Here is a 24,985-nt window from a genome sequence, read left to right as displayed (position 1 = left end):
TTTCTCTGTTCTTCATAATCCCTGTAGTCAAGAGCAGATTTTGCTGGATAAAATGCACTAATTGATGTTTTGTTTCTTGAAAATGCAACATTGGAACATTGTCCTATTATGCTTTAAGAGGTGAGCCCTATAATTGAAGTTAAATTCAAGAATACTGTTGGTACAAGATTATCCGAAGTCTTTGTCATACATTCTAAAGTCTAAACCACAATGTGAACCAATTATTTCACCACAAATGATACAGAATGGTAAGACTTTCGACTTGCCCTGCCGATGCTATCACTCTTTCAAACTAAGCCTCGCATTTTGCACCTTCACTGACAGCTTTAATTTCTGTTCTTCCATGTCTCTTAAAACGGCTAGCAGATTTGTTCGGTACACTTCGCATCGATGATTTATATTCTCCAACTCAGCTGTCATTTCCCGAATTTTCTTTTCTTTCTCATCCTGGACAGGAGAGGGGAGAGAAACGTAAGAGAGAATTGAATTAAGGCATATGACCATAATTGAACTGCAAGTAATGTCATAGACAAAGAAAATCTATCCGCTTCAGATGTTATACAACATACTTAGACATCAATATAAGGTCATTCTACAAAATATGTGACAGAAACATGAAGAAGAAGAAGAACAGAACTCAGAGAAGCAAACTGTCCCCCAAAGGAACAAAAGTTTCAGCTCTCACTAGTGGAAGTACAATTATAGGCCAGCATGAACAATAACAAGCAACTATGATGTGCAACAAAACACTTAAAAGATACAAACACCATTTAAGGAGGGCGAAAACAAAATCCTAAGCAACCCAAAAATTATCAGATTATGAAGGTTTTATTAACTATGTTTAATACATCCTTGAACGTTTCAAACTTAATTTGCTCCTACTTTTTGTTTATTCATTATTGCACTTAGATACTGCAACTGAGCCAGATACAACTAATCACATGGGTTTATGAAGCAGTCTATGTTTTTTGTTTTATTATTTGTTTCCCCACGTACAACACAAATTAAATGAATCCCCACCAAGCTAGTTGCTAGTACAAGGGAGATTTCATCCTATACCTCTTGCTTCCACTTCAAGAGATCTAAGCAGATAGGCTGAGTTTACATACACATTGCTGTAATTTCAAAATTTATTGATTTTGGAAATATAGTTTCTCTCTCAAGCTGTTATTTGAGTTCGAAGGATCTATTGATTCAAGGAATAATAAGCTTGCACAAGTATTCTACATATAAAGCGTTATTAAGGCCTTACTGGTGAATATTGTAGACTCCAAAGATGGAGTTAATGAATAATGGCACAGAAGTTTGGGTTTAGAGACAGTAACTGAGGTATATAAGTAAAAATCCTTAAGGGGCCAAAAAACTATTACAATTTGCTTGTATAAATCTGTGACTGATATGCCCTCTAGACAAAAGCCTCAAGCCCTAATAAAAAAGGTATAAACAAACCAATCATCAGAAAATATAGGAGATCTATTATGTTATACACTTCATTTTCAGAAACCATTCCTAGGATTTAGCAACTCTAAAACTTGTACTTATCTTGTTTGGCTTTAAACAATTAAATGAATCAGCAGTATATGCAAGCATTTTTTCTTAGAAATAATGAAGAACCTTGAACTCTTATCAGTTGCAGAGTAAGAGAAACTAACCGTTGATTGAAATGTTGGAGTTGGAGTTCCTTCAGCTGCATGCAACTCTTGGCTACCTCCATTAGTCAAAGTGCTAGCATGAGTGGCTCCCGAACCTTGATTCTTTGTGGCAGTAACCTTACTGGTAGCCTCTCGTAAAGCATCCATTGCCACATTATAAATGTGAATTGATTTTGCCCCTTCTTCAACATATTTGATTGCTTCCTGGCGTAGATTATTATATCGAACTGTTAAAGACTCTCTAGCATTATTTGCCAATTCAGATGAAGGTTCGTCTGTCACAACTCCAGTCTTGGCATTTCTTGTCCATCGTTTTAATACATATTGAGAAGGCAACGTAAGAACATTTTTAGCTCTAAAAACTGCTAAAATGTGCCTACAAATTATTCCTGAATATTCAAACATTTGGCAGCTGCAGCTAGCTTTCATCTCAAAAGAATTGAAACTGACAGTTCGAGCTTTGTGGTCTTCACCAAATTTGGCCACACGATAAGTTATGATGGCTCCTGAGTCATCAATTTTAGTTGCAGGATTAGCAAGGGTCTCAACCAATTCCTCTTGAAATTTCATGAATGCTCTTCTTGTATACAGGTTCGCTGCTTGTTTTTCCATAGGAGATGGTGTCTTCAGCACTGGTGTAGTGTTGGTGGTGTCATAATCTGCCTTTAATTCCTTCTCATGCCAGCTGGCAACAGCTTTCTCATACTGTTTTATCAACATCTGTATGGTAGTTGATGCATTCACATACCCCTCAAAGAACAAGTTCCCTGCACTTCTGTCAGTAACAGACATCTCCCCAAAAAACGTTTCTCGCATATAAACTGGAACCCACTGTTGCCGAGCATTATACATTGATTGCAGCCATTCATTATCCATAACATAGTATCTTTCCAGCAGTGACTGCCAAGATGACTCAAATTCATCAATTGTCTCAGTCTCATTAATACACTTGTGAAATTCAGTTTCAAACATAGGATTTGATTGATAAATTTGAACCAGTTTCTCCTGTGTTTCTCTAAATATGCCCCATTTACTAAAACGATGACGGGTTTCAGGGAGAACCTGTGCAACGGCCACCTGAATCAACCTATCTGGGTCAGTTGTGATAGAGACAGGGCGGCACTCAGACATCGCATGAAGCCAGGTTTGAAACAGCCAAATGAATGAAGACTCAGATTCATTAAGAATTAGGGCACACCCAAACAACACGGGCTGACCATGATGATTCAGCCCTGTGAAAGAGGCAAATGGAACCCTATACCGATTTGACCTGTATGGTGTGTCGAATGTGACAGTATCTCCAAAGTAAGAATAGTTCATCCTAGCTGTTGCATTCGCCCAAAATATGCTTCCACCACTGTGATCATTATCACCCTGAGCCTGAACTGCATAATAGAAAGAAGGATTCTCCGCCTGCATCCGCTTCAGGTAGTCCAATACATGCTGACCCCCACCACCAAGGGGCCCTGTCTGCTGCCACTCATGGATCCAAAAATCAACTGTACCAGCATGTAAACATATATAATAATAAATCAGCAATTCCCAAAGCCATTACATAAACCTAACACATTTACACGATACATGATTTATTAAAAATGAAAAAAAAAAAAAAAAAAAAAAAAAGCTTGAACAGCGTAATACTGTTCTTTTCAGTCTAAAACGAGTGAAGCGGAATTAAGGATGTATAAATATAGTGCGCAAACTTTGTAATCGGGATTTGGGAATTTAACAAAGGGAATAGAAAATCATGTGGGAAGCATGTAATTTAGCAGAAAAATATAAAATTTAACGAAAAGGATTGAGGTTTCTGAAAGTAATAATGAGAAAATGGAGAACTGACCTAAACGAACCGCCAGAGTAGGGGGGGGGGGGGGGGGGGGGTGTTTCTAGGGTTCTGACTGATCGCTGTTATTGGCCTCTCCCTCCGCAAACGATTTAGCACTTGAATAGTTGAATTCCTCTTTTTCCAGTTGAACTAAAAACAGAAGAGATTCTGTTGCACTTCGCTGTTCCTGTTCGCATAACATTAACTTAACTTAACTGTTAACTCAACTCCCTCACGGGTTTGTTCTGTTGTGACCCGGACCCGAATAACTGAGATACTTGTGGTTTTATCTTATTTATTTATTTACTTTATTTTAGAGTTAACAACTATTTCCTACTTAAATAATAACTTAACGACGCATTCCCACGACTGACTTTAAAATACTGTTCTATATTCAAATTTATATTTTAATGATGAATAGAAAATAAACTCGGTCTAAGTTATTGGGGCTTTTAAAAAGAGAAGGCCGATAAATTTTTTAATGGTGGAAAATTAGATTTTGATGATTAAGATTAATCGGAATTTGACTTAGGAATGACGGTTATGCAAAACCTAATCATTCAATTGCCGAAAATTAGAGAGATCAACAAGAATAGGGTTTGAGGGGTTTTGATGAATGATGATCAAGAAAAAAAATTGTGATAATGTGAGATCATAACGATTTCAAAATTGAAAACAGAATATATATTTGAATAATAAAATTATATTTTAAAAATTTGTGCGTAAAAAAAGTGTCGTTAAGTTATTATTTGGGTGAAAAAAAACTGTTTACTCCTTTATTTTATTCCTTCCATGCATAAAGTTCAAAATAATAAAAACTAAGTTTGGATTATAAAGTTGGATTTTTATTTTGTTTTATATAATCTGATTTAGGTGTCTCCAAGTGATAAGATTGGGTGGGTTATCTTATCAGTTATCACTTCCATTTTCATGAACATTTGGATTTTAACTTTTGCTTACCATGAGTTAACAAATGGAAACCCAATATCTTAAACCATGAAGTGGAAAGAAAAATTCTTAACAATGATCATAACTTACAAAGACCCACTGCCCTCTATTATGATGAATCCCCCTCCCATGTGCTAAATTGACAGGTACATCCAATAAATGACAGACAAGAACCCTTTTAGCTTTAATTGATATTGAATTGGAAAAGGCCGCCATCTTTATGACTGCCTTTCAACCAATAAATCTTCAAGTTCATCAAGAAAAATGCCCAGTTGACTATACATATGGAGCAGTTTAAAACTTAAAATGAAGGAACTATAACTTCAAATTGGCAACATATGCATCTAAAGACATTACGTACACTGTACAACGTAACAGATTGAAAGGCTAACCTATATCTACACCATCAGCAGGCAAATGTTACAAAGCCTTGCCAAGGGAGTATTAGAAGTACAGACTTGACATAAAAAATAAAAAAATAAAAATAAAAATAAATAAAAAATACAAATTAAAATTGTATTGCATCTTTATAGGCTATCTTTCATACTAATCTTTATGTTTTGCACTTTTATTGACAACTGTAGCTTATGGTCCTCGATATCTTTTAATACTGAAAGCAGGTTAGCCCGATAAACTTCACATTTTCGACTTGCAAATTCAAGCTCATTGGTAAGTTCTCGAATTTTTTTGTCCATATCATCCTGCAAAATGAAGTCAAAATTACAACAGTCCATAGCAGATAATATACACATAGCACTTGAATTGCCAGAGTCGACCTTGTCGATAGAAATATGAAGGCGGTATGGCCAACATTAATACATGACAGGAAATGCAGCAATACAACATCAGTAATGATTCAGATGCCATGTCCATATAACTATGAGAATGAAAGAAATACTCCCATGAATATCATAAAAATCCTATTCAACAGTCTACTGCTACATGTTGCTGCACTATTGAAAAGAAAAGATTAAATCCTATGAATCATAAATTAGAATTCTTATAATACATACCTTATAGGACTGAAACTTAAATGGTGCAAAGCAAACCTAAATGACAGCTCTATGATACCATTAGACCTGAACAAACAATGCCTTAAACCATGTACCAGCCAGTCAATCAGTAAAACATTATGACATGCTCATGAAAATATATTGCACACAGAGGCAAAACTACAAATTCTTTATAAGTGCAACATTAGCTTTCAGAGTCTTATAGGTGCTTGGCACAAAATCATCCGACTACAAAAATTTATGAAAGAAAAGCATCCTCATTAAAGGGGTTTTAAATTGTCACAAAAACGTAAATAAATATATAAGCAATGCACTATATAACTGAAAAATGATTCTCACCTCAGACAAAGGTTGGCTGGAGACTACCTGATGATTCGCATTAATACTTATTGCTCGATTGGCCTCAGTTTTGGTCCTCATACGCCCATTCATCAAGGTAGTTTTCCCATCATTCTTTGTCGCCACTGCAACTCTTTTTGCGGCATCTTGCAAAGCAATCATCGCCACATTGTAAGTGTCCACAGACTGTGCCCCTTCATCGATAAATTTGAATACCTCATGACGTAGTGTATTATATCGAACTGTATGAGATTCTAGATAATTGGTATATACATCATTTGCACGCTCTTCTAATATAACACTGCTCTTAGCATTTCTTGTCCACCGTTTCAAGATATAATGAGATGGAAGCGTAAGGACATTAGTCACCCGAAAGACTGCCAGTATATGTCGACAGAGAAGACCTGAAAACTCAAACATCTGGCAACTACAAGAGGCTTTCATCTCTAAAACATTAAATTTGACATAGTAAGCTTTATGATCCTCCCCAAACTTTGCCACTTGATATGTAATGATCTCCCCATCATCATCTGCTTTTGATGCCGTGAATGTAAGTGTGCCAACCAGCTCCTCTTGAAATCTCATAAACAATTTTCTTGTGTAAAGCTCAGATGCCTGTCTCTCCATTGGAGATGGAGTCTTCAAAACTGGGGAAGTGTTCATTGTATCATAGTCTGCTTTCACTTCTTTCTCATTTCGAGATTCTAGTGCTTTCTCATACAGCTTAAAAAATTGACTAAGATTGGTTGAAGCGTTAACATACCCGTCAAAGTACGAATTCATACTATCACTTCGCTGAGTTATGGACATTTCTGCAAAAAAGGTGTCCCGCAGATATACTGGAACCCACTGCCTACGAGCATGGTAAATTGTTTGAAGCCACTCATGATCCCTGAGTTCATATCTATCAACCAGAGACAACCAACAAGACTCAAATTCTTCAATTGACTCAGTCAAGTTAACACATTTATGAAACTCTGCTTCAAAATTTGGATACTTGAGAAAAACATGGGACAATTTCTCCTGACATTTTTTGAAGATGTGCCATTTGCAGAAACGATGGCGTGTCTCCGGGAAAACCTGAGTGATAGCTGATCGTATCACGGCATCATGATCAGTTGTGATTGACACTGGAGGGCGACCAGACATTGCTGTAAGCCATGTATTAAATAACCAAATAAAAGAAGCTTCGGATTCGTTGATTAAGAATGCACAACCAAACAGGACAGGCTGTCCATGATGGTTTACTCCAGTGAAAGGTGCGAAGGGCAAGCGATACCTATTGGACCTGTAGGTCGTATCAAAGGTAACAGTATCACCAAAGTAAGTGTAATTAGCCCTAGCCTTTGGATCAGCCCAGAAGACGTTGCTCACAGACTGGTCGTCATCACCCTGGACAGCATAAAAGAAATTGGGGTTCTCTGCATGCATTTGCCTCAAATAATCCAAAAGTAGCTGAATGTCTCCTTCTAAGCTCCTCTGGCGGTTATTTCTCATGTAATTCCTACAGTCCACCTCTGTAAATCCAACTTTGCTTATTCCACCATATTCTTTTATTAAGGCTGACATAATCCTACGAGGGCCCATTCCAGCTGCTTGCAAGGTATCAATCAAGGTCTTAGCAGGACCAGAAATTTGCCTATGAGAACGAAGGCAATGAACCTGGTCTGGGGGAACCAGCTCATGATTGTGTTCTTTAACAAAACCAGACACAACCCATTTCCCAGAATCCTGCATTTTAACAGACAAAGACGCTTTGCACCCAACTCTAGTAACCGTTCGGGGTCTCTTAATCTCCCTATCCTTTGTGCGCTTCTCATTCAAATTCCTAAACCCTTCTTTAGCACAAACAAATTGCCTTTGGATAATAGCTCCATCACGCCTGGAACGGCGAGAGGAGCTGACACGAGTACTGAATCCAACACGTCGAGCATAAGAGTTGTAAAAGGCCTTGGCAGCCTCTTCGGACTCAAATTCCATGCCCTCATAAGGTTCAAGATCCGAAAGGTCACCTTCAGGAAGGTAAATTTCACCACTCCCAGTATTGCCAATAGTAACAGGAAGAGGACTATCATCCATGTCCTCATCATCAACACCTTCATCCCCCTCTCGCCCACTACCCACTCCTCCTAAACCTATATCAAATTCTAAAACCTCACTGTCCATGTCAATCTAATAAAATATACCTCTACAACACAATCTAGCACAAAAATGAAAAACAAACCAAACAACTAACCATTTGTACAATCTAAACTTCAAGTCTTTGCGCCTCACTCTCCCTCCGGTGGATCCTAAGTGTTAAAAACGTCAGCCCAGCAATTGATTGGCGAAGTGGAAGAGTTGCAACACTGACACACACAAAAAGGGAGGCTTTTTTATTGGTGTCTAGGGTTTCTAGTGAAGATTGAGAAGGGGAAAGAAACCCTAGAAGAATCGAAGTTAAATTTCGGAATTTGTACGGGATTGATGAGAATTGGGGCTGGAAGCGATTGAATTTTAGAGAAATTATTTAACTGAAAAATAAATTAAATAAAAAATAGTTGGAGAAGAGAGAGTAGAGAGAGAAGCGTGGGCGGAGAGGTGGGCTCATGTGTTCTACTTTCTAAACTTAACCTCCTTGCTTGAGTTCTATCTTTTGGCCCTGCCTATCATATCTACCGTACGATCTTATTTTGAGATGATCTGTTGCGTTTATACTTTATTGTTTATCTATTTCATCAAATGATGGGCAATTTGGTTTTATCTTTTGTAACTTAATCAAAACAATATATTTCAAAGTTTTGGGGTGTGTAGATATAACAAAAATCCCGGGGGTCTATATAATTAACCGAAATTTCAAACCCTAGACCCATGTAGCCACCAAATGTCATTTTCCCAAAACTACCTTTATATATAAGCAAAATTTTCTCCATTGTTCTCCCGTTAAAAAATAGAAGGCTTTTGGATTCTGATTTTGATTTTTGAATTTTCATTCCCTTATTGCATTAATCATAGTATAGATTTATTAAAGTAAATATTCTGACTACACTTTGATTGATTTTTAGACGATTATAGTAGTGAGAATGAAATTAACTGCGACATTTTAAAAGAAGTTGTTAGATTTTTTAGATTATGTAAGATTTAAGTTAAGGTGTAAAGATTTTAAATTTCTAGAGTTTTTCTGGTTAATGTGATTATTGTTGTGGTGGTTGTTGTTTAATGAATGTTATCCGTGTTATTGTGTTTAATGGGAATAAAAGTGTATTGATTTTGTCTATGATAGATTTGAGTAATTACAACCAATTCTACACTTGCGTGAAAAAATACGCCAACTAAGAGATTTCTTGTAAAGTTTTCCAGTAGGACTAATTTTTTACGCCAACTAGTTTAAAATTCAAATTTTACTTGTCCCTGGCAGCATATTTTCTATGCTATTAGTGCAAAACATTGACGTCTTTTTTAGTCAATTGGCGTAATTTAATTAGTCAATCGGGATGGGGTGAAAAAATAAGACACCAAAAATTCAAGAGTATAATGATATTTAATTAGAGAAGTTGGTTATATTGGTATAGAATTCGAAATTTTGGTTAATTACTATAGATGAAATTTGGTTACTTTATCAAAACCCCAAATTAAATTCTTTAAAATACGCGTTGCAATACACGTGTCATTGTATTATCACTTTAGCAACTTTCATATTAATGAGCGGCTTTTACTTAGGTTTTGATTAAATAATCATCCTTTTATAATTAATTTTATTTTAAAATTAAATTTAGATAACTGCAACTTCCATTTTTCCTCACTCTTTTAATGAAAAACTGATACTCTATATATAAATAAACTCTATATAGTTATAAAAAATTATATTCTTAATTTGGGATAATTATAAATAAGAATAAACTCTACATTATAATAAGTTATAATTTTTTCAATTCTCGTCTTAAGAAAAGTTGTCTCCACATAGTAATAATTATCTGTATATTACAAAAAAAAAAAAATATGATATGTTACATTAAAAGTTTAAGAGAAAATAAAATATTTTTCTGAAATTGTTTGAGATAATAATTTATGTTTTAGAGTTATTATTAACTTGCAGGTACATTACTCGCTAGCATGAACATTTTCTTATTAAAACCAAAACATTTATAACTTATCAAGCATGTTTAGAGTTTTTTGGCATGAAACTTTTTGTATTTCCATACTATCATACTCATAATTATTTCATTTCTCTTATTGTTTAAATGCAGAAATGATTTATTTTTTGTTAAAGCATACATGACTTGTTACTCATTTGGATAATTAAGAAAAACATTAATATTCATTCGATTAGTGTAGTGAAGTTATCGAATCTAATACTCAATTCTACAATGACTTTTTGATTCTCCTCATTCACTTCATTTGTAACTTGCAATTCATCGACATTGGGGGTCCTAATTTGTAATGCTTAAAATAATTGGCAATTGTGTGTAGCTTCATATCAGTTGTCATGAAGCAATTACATTTACAATTCCATTAAAAACAGTTATCTTTGTTGGTTTCAAAACATGATCTTTTGTCCGTTTCAAAAATAGGCAATTGAAGCGTTGAATTAAAACCATAATTTTATTAAAACATGAATTGAAATCATAATATTGTATTACTAAAACATGAATTATGAAATAAGAAATTTTTTTAACTGCATCTCTATTAAGTTATAACATTCTCATAGTAATTAAATTAGCTAGTCCCACCATTATGACTATACAGAGGTTTTATTGTATATTGTATATTGTTTTTTAATTTTTTAATAGTTTAAATAAAATATCAAGAAATACATACTATTTTTAACTACTATAAAAAAATAAATAAAGTAACATATCGTAAAAATAAATAAATAAAAAGTAACATTTTTTTTTAACTAAGGTGTCCGGACTAACTTTCACGTACCTATAAACAATTTTTTTTTTTTTTTTTTTTTTTAATGATTGAAGGTGTCTAAGCCAACTTATGTGTATCTCAAATAATCTCCCTAAATCTTGGAAATACCGATCAGATAAAAACTCTAGTGATTAACTCAATTAGCGACCAAGAAAAAACTCAAACTAATAAACTCTTGAGTAATATATCTAAGAAACTTTATCAAACTATTCGACTATCCAGAGATAGTTTACAAACAAGCTCCCATGCCACAATCCAATCAAATATTTCAATAAAAAACGTATGTGTACTTGTCTAATTACATTCTCCTTTAATCATGTGATATTTGTAAATTATGCCTTATGACTCATGATATACTATACACTCATTAGATGGGGGCACAAACACTTGGATATTGTCTTTTATTTCAAATATTTGTTTGTGGATGAATTAACGAAAAAAGTTTCAAATTTGAAATTGGAGAAAAAAAAACGTTTAACAAAAATTTTAATTAAGTGTAAAGGGTTATTTTTTATATTAAATGGGATTATATATATATATATAATTATTTAACGATGAGCGATACTAATAAATTAGATGTAAAAATCACTTGCAATACTTTAATTCATCCATGAAATCCTTAGGGTCTGAGAAGTTCAATCCATATGTAAAGGCCCGTACATATACTTATTGGCTAGGGCCTAGGGCCGAGCAAATTTCTACTTGGGCCTTTTCCTACAATTTTGACCTTAAAATTATGTGTGTATGCTTCTCAAATTTAACTATTCTACATAATTTTAAAAGTTTAAATTCTTAAACAATAATAATTGATTTACAACCCAATCTCATAACTCTTACATGATAATTCTTAGTTTTTTGCTGATGAATATTGAATTCTGAAAAATTCATCGGTAAAAAACTGGGAGCCACAACCCCAAAGAAAATTTATAAAATTGAGTTATAAATATAGTATTGTTCATTCTTAAAGCTTCCAACTCCACTCACTCTCTCTCATTGTAGCCGTCAAAGCATGCTTCCAAGGAACTTGCTGGATACAGATTCGGGTTTTAGATGAGGAGCTCAAGAATAAAATTGGCTAAGGAAGAGACACCAAAAGTCAAGTAGGAGGGAGATTTTCTGAGTTGGAATGATGACATGGCAAATGGGAGTGATGATGTGTCAAAGAAGAGCCAAGTCGGCACGAAAAGCATGAAAAATGTGTGAATATACTATTTTAGAAATTTAACTAAGTAAGAAAATATATGGTATTATGATAGTATTGTTGACGTGATACTGCAAGACAATGCATGTATGCCAAATATTAATCACAGTTAATTACAAGATGTAGTAGAGAAAAAAAATTCACAAGTGGCAAAAACTCATTGGGAGGTGATAATACTCTTATTGTATTATATATTTTTTCGTAACTTCCGTAAAGATTCATTTCCCCTCCCTAACAAATTAGTTGTTTATAAAAGAGTGATACATGTAATTAGACATGGTGTATTTTAATATTATATGATAAGTCCTTATTTGGAATCTTGAGAATAGAGTAAACCACTTTTCTCACCCAAGGATTGCCTTAATGAAACTTTTCCACCAAAAAATTTCAAAATACTACTTCCCACATGATGTTTATATTCTGTTAATATCTAAAATATACTTCATTTTCTCAATTGGTGTTCGACGAGTTACTAGAAACTAGGGTAACAGGGTTTTTATAGAGTGCAGACTAGTGGAGCGAATAGTGGTGACAGATTGAATATTTGTCACCGGAATCAGTTAAACCTTAGTTTTATGGTGGTTGACAATTGACGTAAAATCAAGTGTCTGAGTGTCTGAGTGAGAGGGGTTTTTTAGAGAGGAGACTGAAAGTTTAAATGGGGATGACGGAAAGAATTTTTGCTGTCAGAATTGGTTTTGAGTAATGACAAAATATTAACTTTGGATGTGAAAGTGATATTTTAAAACTTTTTGGATGAGAAAGTATCATTAAGGTAAACTTGGGTCGAAAAAAAGTCGTTTACTCCTTGAAAATACGGCATACATGTAGTATTTACAGAGAAGGCCAAAGGCCCAAAGCTTTGCTCTCACTTTGATTTTTACAATCCCATAGATTATCACAGCAATTACTAATTAATTGCATTTAATTAATTAATTAATCGACCTTCACTTTAACTGTTTTGTTGATGTTCATGAATGATGAAAACCTTCGAGTCCGAGAAGGGACAATCTTTCTCTTTTATGTATAGCTTCTTTAAGTGTTTTTTAAAAAAAAAAATTAAAGAAACAACAAAAGAGAATAGAAAAAGAAAAATAAAAACTAAGAAGGGTCTTAAATCTTAAGCTTATCTAAGCTCGTGTAAGGAAATCATGGAGAAGATGTTTTTACCTAAACACCCCTGAGATTTAGTCAGAGAAAATGGAGACCTATAGGTTTCCGAATGGAATTCTACTTTTACATTTGAATAAAAGCTTCTCACGGAGAATGTAGAACTTTGAAGCGTTGACCGAAATCTTTCTGTATGCATGCCGCCTGTAGTTTCAATTTGATGACCCCCATATATGATCTTGTTCTTTACGGTTCTATTTTGTACCAAAAATTCTTCATTATATTTATCACAAAGCTTCTCTTCTCTTCTCTTCTCTTCTCTTCTGGACCTACTTTTTTATAATTAGAATTTTTATTAGTTAATCATTTTTTTTTATGATGGAGGGTGTCTATACTAGCTCATGGGCACATCACTTATTAATAATTGGAATTTTTAATAATTAATATTTTTTTTCTTGACTTACTTCTTCATAATTGGAATTTTTAATAGTTAATCAATTTTTTTTTTTTTTTCTATGATCGTAGGTGTTTGTGCCAGCTCATGGGTACATCACTTCTTCATAATTGGAATTTTTAATAATTAATCTTTTTTTATGACCGAGGGTATCCACGCTAGCTTATGGACACATCAATTAATCCCTTAGACCTTGAAATTATCGACCGAATAAGAGCTTTAGCGATTATCCTTATTAACACTTGAAGAGTAACTCAAACTCAGAACTTTTTGAGTAATACACTCAAGAGTTCCTATCAAATCAAGTTACTTAGATGTAACTATAATTAATCATGTTTCATATATGTCAAAAGAAATACTACTTTCCAATATTAACTATCAAGAAAACTTGCATGTGTATATTTTTTCATCACAACTGTACCAGCTTCATCTTTATTTTAATTTGTTTAAATTTATGAAATTACGATAAATCTCGCCATTACTAAAAATTATCAGAAGAATATATCAAATTCATGCATATTCCTTATATTAAACCATGATCGATCCATCAACTTCCTACAGGAACAACCACTTAGGTGTGGTCGGATGATAAGACTTTGGATTACCCATAAGTCTTGTGTTGAGTCCTATAAAGTGGCCATCTATAATATTTGTGACTTACTTGACTCATTGGGCTTATAAGGCATTCAATAAACTATGATGATTAACTGAAATACTCGTAAATTGGCGCAGACACCCTCGTAACCAAAAACACAAAAAAAAACTTCCCACAAGAATAGTACAATACTAAACTATCATATAATATCACTTACTTGACCCACTAGATTTATAAGGTATTCAATAAACCCCAAAGATTAGTTGAAGTGTATACAAGGTGTACGTAAATTACCCGAACACCTTGGTTTAAAAAAAAAAAAAAAATTCCTGCAAGAATAGTACAACACTAAACCATGAGATACCTGTAATATGAGTGGTTTGTACGTCCTGGAATTCTTCCAAATAGTTGAGATGCTTTTTGCTTTTTCTTGTAAAAGTACTCAACCAAACATTGAGAATAATCCAGGCGACTGCTTTTTCATTTGTTGAATTCCTTTATTTATCAAAGAGATAAGAATAAGATCCATGACACCTGACCAGAAGCTCCTTTTGTATAGAATTCAGCTGAATCCTTGGAGCTTTGATTTGTTCTCTTGTTTGTGCTATTCCCATCCAAAAAGAAAAAGTTTGCCAATAAAATTTTATTAAAGTTATTATGAGTAGGTTTCTTTAGCAAAACTCCGACATTTGGTCAAACTAATCGATTTTAACACGAGAAAAATATTTATATGGAATAATCTTGTCATCTTATTACTTAATTGGTTAGCGTGGTGAGACAGTTTAATAAAACAAAGGTAAGTATTGTTAACTTCTCAAAACCACAGATGATAAATATATGAAAGAGAAAATTTAATAAATATATAGTTATACACACTATTATATTTTCAGATGATCTTATGTTTAAAAGGTGAAGTGATAAGACTGTTTTATATAAATATTTCTCAACCCTAAGGGGTTGACTTGATGATCAATCAAGTTTGCTCTATTAATTTCTTTGGTTTGAACTTTGGAGTTACCTATCACATTTGTGACTTACCTGATCTTTTAAGTTTTTAGGATGTTCAATGGACTCGGAGATTAGTCAAAGTACACATAAATTAGCTCGGACGCATCGATTGCCAAAAAAAAAAAAAAAAAAAAAATTGTCTAACACGGGAACTTTGATGGGTCATAGGAATGCTAATTATTCATGAAGTAATGTTAAAATGGAATTAGATTCTAGCCAATCCGCCTCCTTTTTCCTTCACTCAATTCCCTATTCATGAACTTAATTATTTCATCAGCATTCCCAGGTTATTCTCTCCTTGTGAAACTTAAGCAAAGTATCTGTATCTACCAAGAATTAAAACTGTTCAAACTCCCTTTTGCCTTATATATAAACACTTTAATTAACGAAGTGACATCAATAAAATCATCATGAAGATTGACAAAGAAATCTTTCATCCTATCCACCCACAACACAAACTGAAGCTCGAATACACAGAGATCCCATTCAACTGTGATGGCTGCAAGGAAGCCGGCATTGGGTTCAAATACACTTGCAGGCGATGCGAGTTCGACTTGCACAAGGCTTGCGCCGTGGCAGATCAAACCTTCACTCACCCTTTCTACAGAAAATGCGATTTCGAATTCCACTATCAGCCCCCGGGTCGAGAAATGAGGTACTGTGATGCATGTGGAAATGATGTTCTCGGGTTTGTTTACCACTGCAAGAGATGCGGGTTTGATATGCATCCTTGTTGCGCGAATCTTCCTCAAGTCCTTGACGACGGGGAGCACAATCTCTACCTCTGTTTGAAGCTGTCTAGCTCGTGCCATCGGTGCGGGGGCAAAGGCCCCGGATGGTCTTACAGGTCCAAGTGTAAGAGTTATAATCTTCACGTGTCGTGTGTTAAGGAGCTGCTGGTCGAGAGTTGGCAAGCCATGTATTTGAATGTGGATAAGAATAAAGTCAGGGAGATGCAGACAAGGATTCCTACTCTTAAAGGGACGTTGAAGAATCATCATGGACGAAGAGGGAGAGGTGGTGGAAAGGTGAAGAAGTGTTGTGAAATGGCTGGTGGTGCCGTCCGTCTTATTGTTTCTGCCATTCTTGGTGATCCTACTACTTTGATTGCAGCCGTCATCGGTGGGTTCATGTCCAAGTAATACAAATATATCATCGAATTAACATATATATATATATGCATGTTGTCGTACGTGTATGTTGTCGATTTTATGTTTGTTAATTAATTTATGGTTGTGTGCATGATCATTAGGGCCTATATTATACACGAGATCGTCCAAAGCATAATATTTTCCACGGCTAGTCTTGTTTTTTTTTAAATGATCAGGATGTTCAGATTAGTTTACGTGTATTTCAACTAATCTTTTAAGATTCTAGAATTATTGATCGGATAAAAACTTTAGTGAATATCCTTATTAACAATCGAAAAGAGACTTGAAATCAGAATTTTCCATAATTATATATATAAACATGCTTTGATTCGTTTAAATTTAATAAAGAACCATGTTTCTGATCGGCAATCATATGCGCAAGTTGCGGATCAAGTAAACAAAGTCAACCAACTTGCTCTTAGTCAATCAACTAATTTCTTCGTATCCTGAGTTAGTTTTTTTTGTCCCTGTAGTTTCAGTTTACTTCCTTGAAGGACAATGATTTTAAACCCTATTTCGATCCTTATTGTTTTGTAATATTACTGTATTAGTCCTTTGACTCAATAAAAGTTAGCTGACTCTTAAAATTTTATTAAACGTTGATATAAGAGTGTATTTAAAAAAAAAAAAAAAAGTGTAATAAAATTATATATATTTACTAATAACAAAAAAATACACATTACACATTTGAAAATCAAAATTATTAATTATACAAATACGATGAATTTGTAGTCTACAATGTTTTTATTTAATTTGAGTTTAAATTTGTAATGTGTAAGTGTTTATTTAACATTTTTTTTTCTAAATGGGGTATTTTTGTCAATTCATTGTAAATTTAACAATCAACTAAGATAAAAAACTTTAGTATTTGAAACTATTATTCCTAAACAGTAGTACATTTAAAGTACAGGGACTACAACAGAATTGACCCTTCATATCTGCTTCTTCTTTGTCTTCTTTATCTTAAGAGAAAAACAAAATAATGGTAAGTTTGAAATAATCTGTTGAATTTAATTTATCAAGTTTTTTATTGTAATTCTAACTTAATTATATTGGTGTGCTAACCGTGTTAGTTAAGATGTTAAAAGATTGCCGCGTGGGTCACAGCTTCCTTCAAATATATATTTCCCCCAAACTTTGATGGAAGAAGAATATACACGCCCTTTTTTTTAATCATTGGAATGTTCATATCAGTTTACACACACTTTAATTAATTCTTGAGATTTTTTTTTTTTTTTTTTTAATCAACGGAGTGTATGTTCTATGTAAGCAACAAATGATTAACCTTAGAGTTTATTGAATATCCTACAAGCCTAATATTCTACGTAAGTCATAAATTAAATTCATCGAGGTGTTCAAGTCAGCTTACATGCACCTTGACTAATTCAAGGATCTATTGAATACTCTACAAGTTTAATGTTCTAGGTAAGTTACAAATGATTAATCCTCAGAGTCAATTGAACACCCTATAAATTTAATGTTCTAGGTAAGTCATAAATTAAATTTGTGATAGATGATCCTAAGACTTGAACCCAGAAAATCAAGGAAGAGAGTAAACCTGACATACATAATTTTATTGTTCATTTTATGATTAAATGAAAAGAGAGTTATTTCTGTGATAACAAGGCAGACAAATTTAATTTATATTTCCAATATTAAAATGTAGTATAGTAACGAAAGTTATAGACCAATCTTCTTGTATTCTTCTACCGCAGCGTACAAGATTGGCGTGTAAAATCGCCGGCAGGCTATGTATCTTCTGCAGAAACTTCGTTGCAGAAATGTCATTCCAATTCCTATTCTAAATGATAATCCCATTGAGTTTTCTTTCGGGCGTGCTATTGTTGACATTACTGTCAAATTTCTTTAATATTTCCGGTTTCAAAAACTCAACTACCACTCCATACAACTTGACATTTTCATTCTTCGGATGAAGGATGTATATGTGTATATATATATATATATATATAAAGAATAAAACCAGAATACGATGTGGAATTTGGAACGGGTCCAAAAGTCAATGGGGGAAACCAAAGCACTCTATTGAAGAAGCTGAAGCGCAATTTCCTGAACAAAACTTAAAAAATATATATGTGAATAAAGAGAGAAACACAGGCATCAATCATCTCTCTTTCTGTGCTTTCCTCAACTTCTTCTTCTTCAGATCTCTCTGCCAACATATAACAAACTGAGACTGCTTCAGTTGAAAAATATATATGGGCACACGCAGGTCAAATAAAATCTTGATCTTGCTGTCAGTTTTCGTACTTTTCATTTGCAGCACAGAGGCAGCATCCTTTCAACCAGTCAAGTTTTCCAACTTTACTTCTAATACGGATTCGAAGTACTTCAAGCTTGACGGGGATCGGACTAGTATCGATGGTGGAGCTCTTCAGTTAACGTATGATTCCATCAACAATGGGGAGTCTGATAATTTCTTCAACAACTCGGGTCGCATCATGTATTATCAGCCTTTCAGGATCCACAATGGTGATGATGGAGGTGAAATGTTGGCTTCCTTCACCTCAACTTTTGTCATTAATCTCTTTCGGCAACCAGAGTGGGAGCCTGGTCATGGCCTTGCTTTTCTCATAGCCCCCAATTACAGCTTACCCGGATCAAGTTATGGTCGTTGGCTTGGCCTCACTAATAGTTCCACAGATGGCAGCAGTGAAAACTATTTTGTAGCCATTGAATTTGATACTAGAAAGCAGGAATTCGACCCGGATGGAAATCATCTTGGTCTCAACATCAACTCTGTCATATCAAACAAGTCTGTTCCTCTCGATCCCTATAACATCACTCTATCTCCAAACGATACAAGTAACTATAGGGTCTGGGTCCAATATGATGGAGCATCCAAATTGCTGCAAGTGTACATGTTGAAGGTGCCAGATGTAGACTTTGATCTCCCCAAACCATCCGAACCACTTCTCAACGCGACCATAAACCTGAAGGAATATTTGAAAGCAGAGTCCTACTTTGGTTTTTCTGCTTCAACAGGTGATCCATACATTCAGTTGAACTGTGTACGAGCATGGACATTAGACATAGATGTTGTTCCCAAGAAAAAAGATTGGAAATGGCTGATTATTACTGCCTGTGTTGGTGTTCCTGTGCTGATAATACTTTTAATGTGCATAGTGGTTTACATGAAGAAGGTAAGGAAGGCAAAAGTGGAAGAGTCCCATGAGTTTGGAAGATTGAAATGGTTGCCCGGAATGCCAAGGGAATTTAAGTACAAGGAATTAAAGAAGGCGACCAACAATTTTCATGAGAGTATGAGGCTTGGAGAAGGTGGATTTGGAATTGTTTACAAAGGCATCATTCATGAGAAGGATCATGATCAAAGTCCTACTGAAGTTGCAGTCAAGAAATTCTCCAGAGATAACATCAAAAGCAAAGGGGATTTTTTAGCTGAGCTCGCCATCATCCATCGTCTTCGCCATAAACATCTTGTCCGCTTAGTTGGTAATTTCCCTTGTCACTTTTCTTATGACTTTGTTTAATTAAATGTTTATATACACACACGACAACGATATAGAATTGAGAAGGAACAATTTGTCAGGTCTATTTATATATGATGTCATGTCTGTCAGTTTATTGATCAAGATTTGTCCCATTTAAATAAAGAATACCCAACATAGAAGCAACCTAAATAAAAACAATGACCACCATAGTTTTCAAAGTGCTCGATCTTATCCTGTGGGGAGGCTAGGCGAGCGTCAAACTTCAAAAGTTGAATGATGAAGCTATTCCCAAATGCTATGAATCATCTTGGCAGGTCAAGTCAAATTTAGCTCATCCACAAACCCAACATAACAAGATGGCTTCATCATTCATGAATGATTAAAAAAGGGCATAAAATATTGANAAACATCTTGTCCGCTTAGTTGGTAATTTCCCTTGTCACTTTTCTTATGACTTTGTTTAATTAAATGTTTATATACACACACGACAACGATATAGAATTGAAAAGTAACAATTTGTCAGGTCTATTTATATATGATGTCATGTCTGTCAGTTTATTGATCAAGATTTGTCCCATTTAAATAAAGAATACCCAACATAGAAGCAACCTAAATAAAAACAATGACCACCATAGTTTTCAAAGTGCTCGATCTTATCCTGTGGGGAGGCTAGGCGAGCGTCAAACTTCAAAAGTTGAATGATGAAGCTATTCCCAAATGCTATGAATCATCTTGGCAGGTCAAGTCAAATTTAGCTCATCCACAAACCCAACATAACAAGATGGCTTCATCATTCATGAATGATTAAAAAAGGGCATAAAATATTGATAGGAACTTTTCAAAGAAGATCGGCCTTTTTTTTTTTTTTTTTTTTGTATTTTGTATTTTTACTCCTGTACTACATAAAACTAGCACATACATGACAAATATAATCTCAAGTTTAGTAAGTTCATGTATGCTAACATTTTCTCCAACTTAACTGCTATCCAGGATGGTGCCACGAGAAAGGGAAGCTTCTATTAGTATACGATTTCATGCCAAATGGGAGTGTGGAGAAATACTTATACGGGAATTCCGAGCAGACAACGCTGACTTGGAGTCATAGATACAAAATACTAGCAGGGGTTTCATCAGCTTTATATTACCTGCACAATGAGTATGACCAAAAGGTGGTGCATCGTGACCTTAAGGCAAGCAACATCTTGCTTGATGTTGAGTACAATGCTCGGCTGGGTGATTTCGGTCTTGCTAGAGCCATCGAGAATGAGAGAAACTCCTATGCAGATGTGGGATTAGACGGAGTTCCAGGCACCAAGGGTTACGTGGCTCCGGAATGTTTCCATACAGGGAAGGCCACCACAGAATCTGATGTGTTTGGCTTTGGAGCAGTGGTGCTTGAGGTGGTGTGTGGCAGAATGCCGGGGGTCATGATCCCTGCCCAAGAAGTTTCTTATACCTTAGTTGATTGGGTCTGGATGTTGCACCGCGAAGGGCGCATTCTGGATGCTGTTGATAAACAGCTGAACAATGATTTTGTAGAAGATGAAGCCAGGAGGGCTTTACTTCTGGGATTGGCATGTTCACATCCCATAGCCGGTGAAAGACCTAAAACAGAGGATATATTGCAGATCATAACTGGAACTTTGCCAGTCCCTGATGTTCCTCCATTCAAGCCCTTCTTCACATGGCCTTCTATGGATCCTTCTTTCAGCATAAGTAGTATACTTACTGGCATCTCATTGTCTTCTAAAGATTCTAATACGATAAGTGATGTATCCCAATCACAGGAGGTTACACCTCGTCTCCCAGTTTGAATCTTTCAAGCTTCTCCAGCTGTGTAGCATGCTTTTGCTAGAACTATGCTTGTAGTATTTGTAATAGAGGAGAATTCTTCTGTAATTTGCTGAGGAATTCCAGGAATTAATCTAATGTATCTATTTTCAAACAGTTGGTTTACATCCCCTTTTTAGACAGGAAATCATTGTCTACTATGCCAGAGCAGGGAAACAAATATTATGGATGAGATTAAGAACTAATAGCAGATTTCTCTATCACAGACGAAATTCCCTTTGCTATCTTATGGTTGATTTCATTGACCAAATTATAGAGGGATAATACAGTCATCTGAGTACCAAATTACTCCATAATGACAAAGATATTACAAAGCTTGAATGCATCTGGAACTAGTTTGTTCTGATGGTTTCTTTCAAGAATGTTGAGTTGAAAACTGAATCATTCTTGCAGAGAACAGCATTGACAGGTTATGAAAGACATGCTTACGTCCCTGTCTTGCTGAATCATTTGTTCTATTTATACCTTTTTTTGAGGAATACATCATGATCACAAGTTGATACTCAAAAAATAACAACTACTATTTAATTTCTAAAATTTTATGGCATAATATCGAACTTAATGCTTGAATGTTTATTAGGCTAATCTATCTTATAAGCTAATAGGAAAGTGAGGAACTAAACCTTGTTGGTAAGCCATTTTTTGTAATGATCACTTGTAAAGGTCGACATAAAATAACCATCTTTCATCTCGTTCATATTACGACGGAGTTTCAAACTAGTGCTTAAAATCCTAGTGGAAAGCATTATTCTCTCAGAGATGAGACAACCACCTCTGCGAAGTATGTTTCACCAGATTTAATAGACATTAAAAAATAAGTTTCTGAGCTTTGCTAATCAGAAATTCTTCTGTAAGTGTCAACAAGAACAGGAAATTAAAGTAGGCCTACTGATAAATTACCCTCTTTGTACATAATCCACAGACACAATCTCTGTGAACAATGGACATTGAGCAGGAAAACTTTATATTTGCATGCATACTATAGGTATGGCATAGGCTAGTGCAAAATTATTCAGAACTTGATAATATGCCAGAGAGGATCCTAGACAACTAAGAAATGGTCACAAGGAAGCTACAAACATTTAACTTCTTTAAGCAAAAGATTTCCACCAAGTAAAACATTCAATGAATTGGAACTATACAAGGACACGGTTTGGTCTAGTAAATAGCAGTGAAGTTCAAAATGTCTTACTGTTATAGCAAGTACCAAGTACACCTAGTCAACTTAAGAAAATTTTTTGGCCATGCGCAAATAAAGATCTTCATTTTGGAAGCTGAGATATTGTATGCAAAATCGTGGATATTGGGAACCACTGGACACGCGTAAAGCAACTGCAACAAGTAAAAAAGTCAAAGAGGTATAAATGAACCCAAAACTCTTATTGAAGAAGATAGATTCTTCTATAAAAATTGATCGTACAATAGCACTAACCAAGTAAGCCCTAAGATTCTTAGATCCTAAAAAAGATCTAAAAGCAGCCATATCTACAATGTTGTATACATGGGTAATATTAGTACTTGAATCCACCACTGAAAACCTAAAAATCACCAACTCTCTTAAATGTACAAGAATTTTCTTTTATTGAAAGCAAAGATAACCCAGAACCTAAAGTCTAAGTTATACAAATATGAGCATTTAGTGTAGAACACTACTAATGAATAAGTAGATTGCTATGGATACCTGAGTAACAAAACTTTATTTCTCATTAATCCACACAGAAAAATATAAAAGTCGAAATATTTGAGAAACCAATGGAAAATATCTAATGAAAGGTTGGTTGAAGTAAACTAGAGGTTGCCAAAAAATAAAGATAAAGGATGTGACTTTAATACCTTAAGCAATTAAACCAAACTTTATTTGGAACTTCTTTGCATTACAGTTCAGCATTTCACTCAAGCTACAATCTACATTCTTTTGTTTCAAAAGCTTGTGTCGCAGCTCAAGACTCTTCTTCAAGCCATGCCTAAAGAAGTCAGGACAATCAGCAACTTCATCAATTTGCCGTCCCATAACCTCCACCAAAAACTTGATCCTGGGTTCTAAAGAATTCTTGATGCTCTTGATAAGAATGGGGGGATAAGCAGTCACCAAAGCCGCTATCTGTCCATCTTCAAACCCACATCTCTTTAAATAATTAAAATTGGGTCTCAAAATCTTGTTCACATCTCTGCACAAAACTTCAGGGAATTTCACTGCTACCATTTGAAGATCTAGCTCCTTCAGTCCTACCGATTTCAAAAACTCTGAAGTAGGTCGAAGCCTATTATCAACGCTATAACCCATCATAAATGGATGTTTCACGAGGACTTTACCAATCATTCCATCTTTGGCAAGGCCAAGACTAGCTAGAAAGTCCACATTTTCTTTGAGCTTAGATTCAATGCTGTAGCTGATGAGCCTCGGATTGAGCAGTATCATTCTTCCAAGTTGCTTTTCAGGGACTCCCAGAGCCTGAAAGAAAGCTAAAAGTGGACAGAGCTTCTCTTCGACACTATGGGAGAGTATATGAGGGAATTTGGTTATGGCAGAAGCAACTTCACGGGGTTTTGTTCCTAGCGTAGTGAGGCACTCAACCATGGGTACAAGCTTCTCATTGAGACCCAGAGTAAGGATTTTGGGGCACTTAGAAACAACGTGAGGGAGCTTTCTCTCTAGAATACCAATGCTTTTCAAGTAAGCCCAGTTCTCAGAGGCTCTTTCTCTTTCAACACCCTGCAGACGCTTGCACCTTTTGAACATATCATTGATGGTTTTATCATCAAAACCCCTATCCCTGAAGAACCACATGATGCTACTACCATTTTGACTGGTGCTGATCTCCATATCTCCTGAGTGAAAAACATATCAAGCTCAAGCTACACCCATAAGTTCTCTGTTTTTTTTTTTTTTTTTCCCATTTCTTGTTAAAACTTAAAACATAAATATACAAGTTGATGAATGTGCATACTATTTGGGTAAATATATCAATAGTAGAGAAAAAAAAAACATCAACTCAGTAATGCAATAAACTGTTCTACTCCATAAATCATCATAAAAAGGTACTGGTTAATGCTCAGTTAAAAATGAAGCTTTGTTAATCCAGTTTCTTTTCTAGTACCAAAGCAACTAGTATGAAAGGATGACAAAAGAACAAACTTTGGTAGATTTTTCTCAGGAAAAACACATACTTTACAGCAATTACTACGAAGACAAGTAGAATTGAAGCAGAAAATCAAATACAAGGATAGGAAAAAAAAGAAGAAAAAAAAAGCCATATTCAAAAATTAGAAAGCACAGACATGTAATCATGATAAACGAAAATCTAGAAAAGAAAAAGGTGAATTACCTGAAGTACTAAAAGGGTTTCTAGTTGGGCATTGAATGTTGAACTTAGCAGCTGCCTCTCATTCTTTTGTGTAGTCAGAACCGAGCAGCGAAGTGTATGTAAATTTTAAAATGAAATCCAAAACCAGAAGCCTTATCTAATGTCTG

General features: G+C 34.8%; 5 protein-coding genes across 6 annotated transcripts; 2 read left to right on the top strand and 3 right to left on the bottom strand.

Moving 5' to 3' along the window:
* Positions 1 to 92: 92 nt before the first annotated feature.
* LOC116127736 (protein FAR1-RELATED SEQUENCE 9) lies at positions 93 to 4,641 on the bottom strand. Its single transcript, XM_031413378.1, has 4 exons — positions 4,516 to 4,641; positions 3,552 to 3,664; positions 1,653 to 3,165; positions 93 to 447 (listed from the first exon to the last, which is right to left on the bottom strand). The coding sequence occupies exons 1-4, from the start codon at positions 4,639 to 4,641 to the stop codon at positions 280 to 282; spliced, it is 1,920 nt and encodes a 639-aa protein (XP_031269238.1). The 3' UTR covers positions 93 to 279.
* Positions 4,567 to 8,403, bottom strand: LOC116127771 (protein FAR1-RELATED SEQUENCE 5-like). Its single transcript, XM_031413417.1, has 2 exons — positions 5,778 to 8,403; positions 4,567 to 5,126 (listed from the first exon to the last, which is right to left on the bottom strand). Exons 1-2 carry the CDS (start codon positions 7,941 to 7,943, stop codon positions 4,953 to 4,955), a joined length of 2,340 nt encoding a protein of 779 aa, XP_031269277.1. The 5' UTR covers positions 7,944 to 8,403; the 3' UTR covers positions 4,567 to 4,952.
* A 6,940-nt stretch (positions 8,404 to 15,343) lies between these two features.
* Positions 15,344 to 16,348, top strand: LOC116127826. Its single transcript, XM_031413490.1, has one exon. It carries the CDS (start codon positions 15,452 to 15,454, stop codon positions 16,181 to 16,183), a length of 732 nt encoding a protein of 243 aa, XP_031269350.1. The 5' UTR covers positions 15,344 to 15,451; the 3' UTR covers positions 16,184 to 16,348.
* A 1,907-nt stretch (positions 16,349 to 18,255) lies between these two features.
* On the top strand, positions 18,256 to 21,640 carry LOC116127711 (probable L-type lectin-domain containing receptor kinase S.5). The gene is made up of 2 exons (XM_031413352.1): positions 18,256 to 19,663; positions 20,653 to 21,640. The coding sequence occupies exons 1-2, from the start codon at positions 18,409 to 18,411 to the stop codon at positions 21,474 to 21,476; spliced, it is 2,079 nt and encodes a 692-aa protein (XP_031269212.1). The 5' UTR covers positions 18,256 to 18,408; the 3' UTR covers positions 21,477 to 21,640.
* A 913-nt stretch (positions 21,641 to 22,553) lies between these two features.
* LOC116127786 (transcription termination factor MTERF6, chloroplastic/mitochondrial) lies at positions 22,554 to 24,940 on the bottom strand. Of its 2 annotated transcripts, XM_031413440.1 has the most exons (3): positions 24,840 to 24,940; positions 23,347 to 24,342; positions 22,554 to 22,845 (listed from the first exon to the last, which is right to left on the bottom strand). In XM_031413440.1, the coding sequence occupies exon 2, from the start codon at positions 24,335 to 24,337 to the stop codon at positions 23,348 to 23,350; it is 990 nt and encodes a 329-aa protein (XP_031269300.1). In that variant the 5' UTR covers positions 24,338 to 24,342; positions 24,840 to 24,940; the 3' UTR covers positions 22,554 to 22,845; position 23,347. The 2 variants fall into 2 exon arrangements, with proteins under 2 accessions (XP_031269300.1, XP_031269301.1); XM_031413441.1 differs by lacking the exon at positions 22,554 to 22,845 and having other exon boundaries at positions 23,321 to 24,339; positions 24,840 to 24,931.
* Positions 24,941 to 24,985: the final 45 nt, after the last annotated feature.

The sequence above is a fragment of the Pistacia vera genome, unplaced genomic scaffold (assembly GCF_008641045.1).
Source record: "Pistacia vera cultivar Batoury unplaced genomic scaffold, PisVer_v2 Contig195, whole genome shotgun sequence".
In the NCBI taxonomy this organism is placed as follows: Eukaryota; Viridiplantae; Streptophyta; class Magnoliopsida; order Sapindales; family Anacardiaceae; genus Pistacia; species Pistacia vera.
Note: the sequence above shows the minus strand (reverse complement) of the source record. Positions and strands in the feature narration are given on the sequence as shown.

What these genes read in the sequence shown, in the direction of transcription:
- LOC116127736 (XM_031413378.1), bottom strand. Translation starts at nt 4,641, where the DNA reads ATGGCGGCCTTTTCCAATTCAATATCAATTAAAGCTAAAAGGGTTCTT. An exon ending in GAGGCCAATAACAGCGATCA is followed by an intron (nt 3,166 to 3,551) that starts GTCAGAACCCTA and finishes TTATATATGTTT; the next exon opens with ACATGCTGGTACAGTTGATT. An exon ending in CTCCAACATTTCAATCAACG is followed by an intron (nt 448 to 1,652) that starts GTTAGTTTCTCT and finishes TCTCCTGTCCAG; the next exon opens with GATGAGAAAGAAAAGAAAAT.
- LOC116127771 (XM_031413417.1), bottom strand. Translation starts at nt 7,943, where the DNA reads ATGGACAGTGAGGTTTTAGAATTTGATATAGGTTTAGGAGGAGTGGGT. An exon ending in CCAGCCAACCTTTGTCTGAG is followed by an intron (nt 5,127 to 5,777) that starts GTGAGAATCATT and finishes TTCATTTTGCAG; the next exon opens with GATGATATGGACAAAAAAAT.
- LOC116127826 (XM_031413490.1), top strand. Translation starts at nt 15,452, where the DNA reads ATGAAGATTGACAAAGAAATCTTTCATCCTATCCACCCACAACACAAA.
- LOC116127711 (XM_031413352.1), top strand. Translation starts at nt 18,409, where the DNA reads ATGGGCACACGCAGGTCAAATAAAATCTTGATCTTGCTGTCAGTTTTC. An exon ending in ACATCTTGTCCGCTTAGTTG is followed by an intron (nt 19,664 to 20,652) that starts GTAATTTCCCTT and finishes ACTGCTATCCAG; the next exon opens with GATGGTGCCACGAGAAAGGG.
- LOC116127786 (XM_031413440.1), bottom strand. Translation starts at nt 24,337, where the DNA reads ATGGAGATCAGCACCAGTCAAAATGGTAGTAGCATCATGTGGTTCTTC.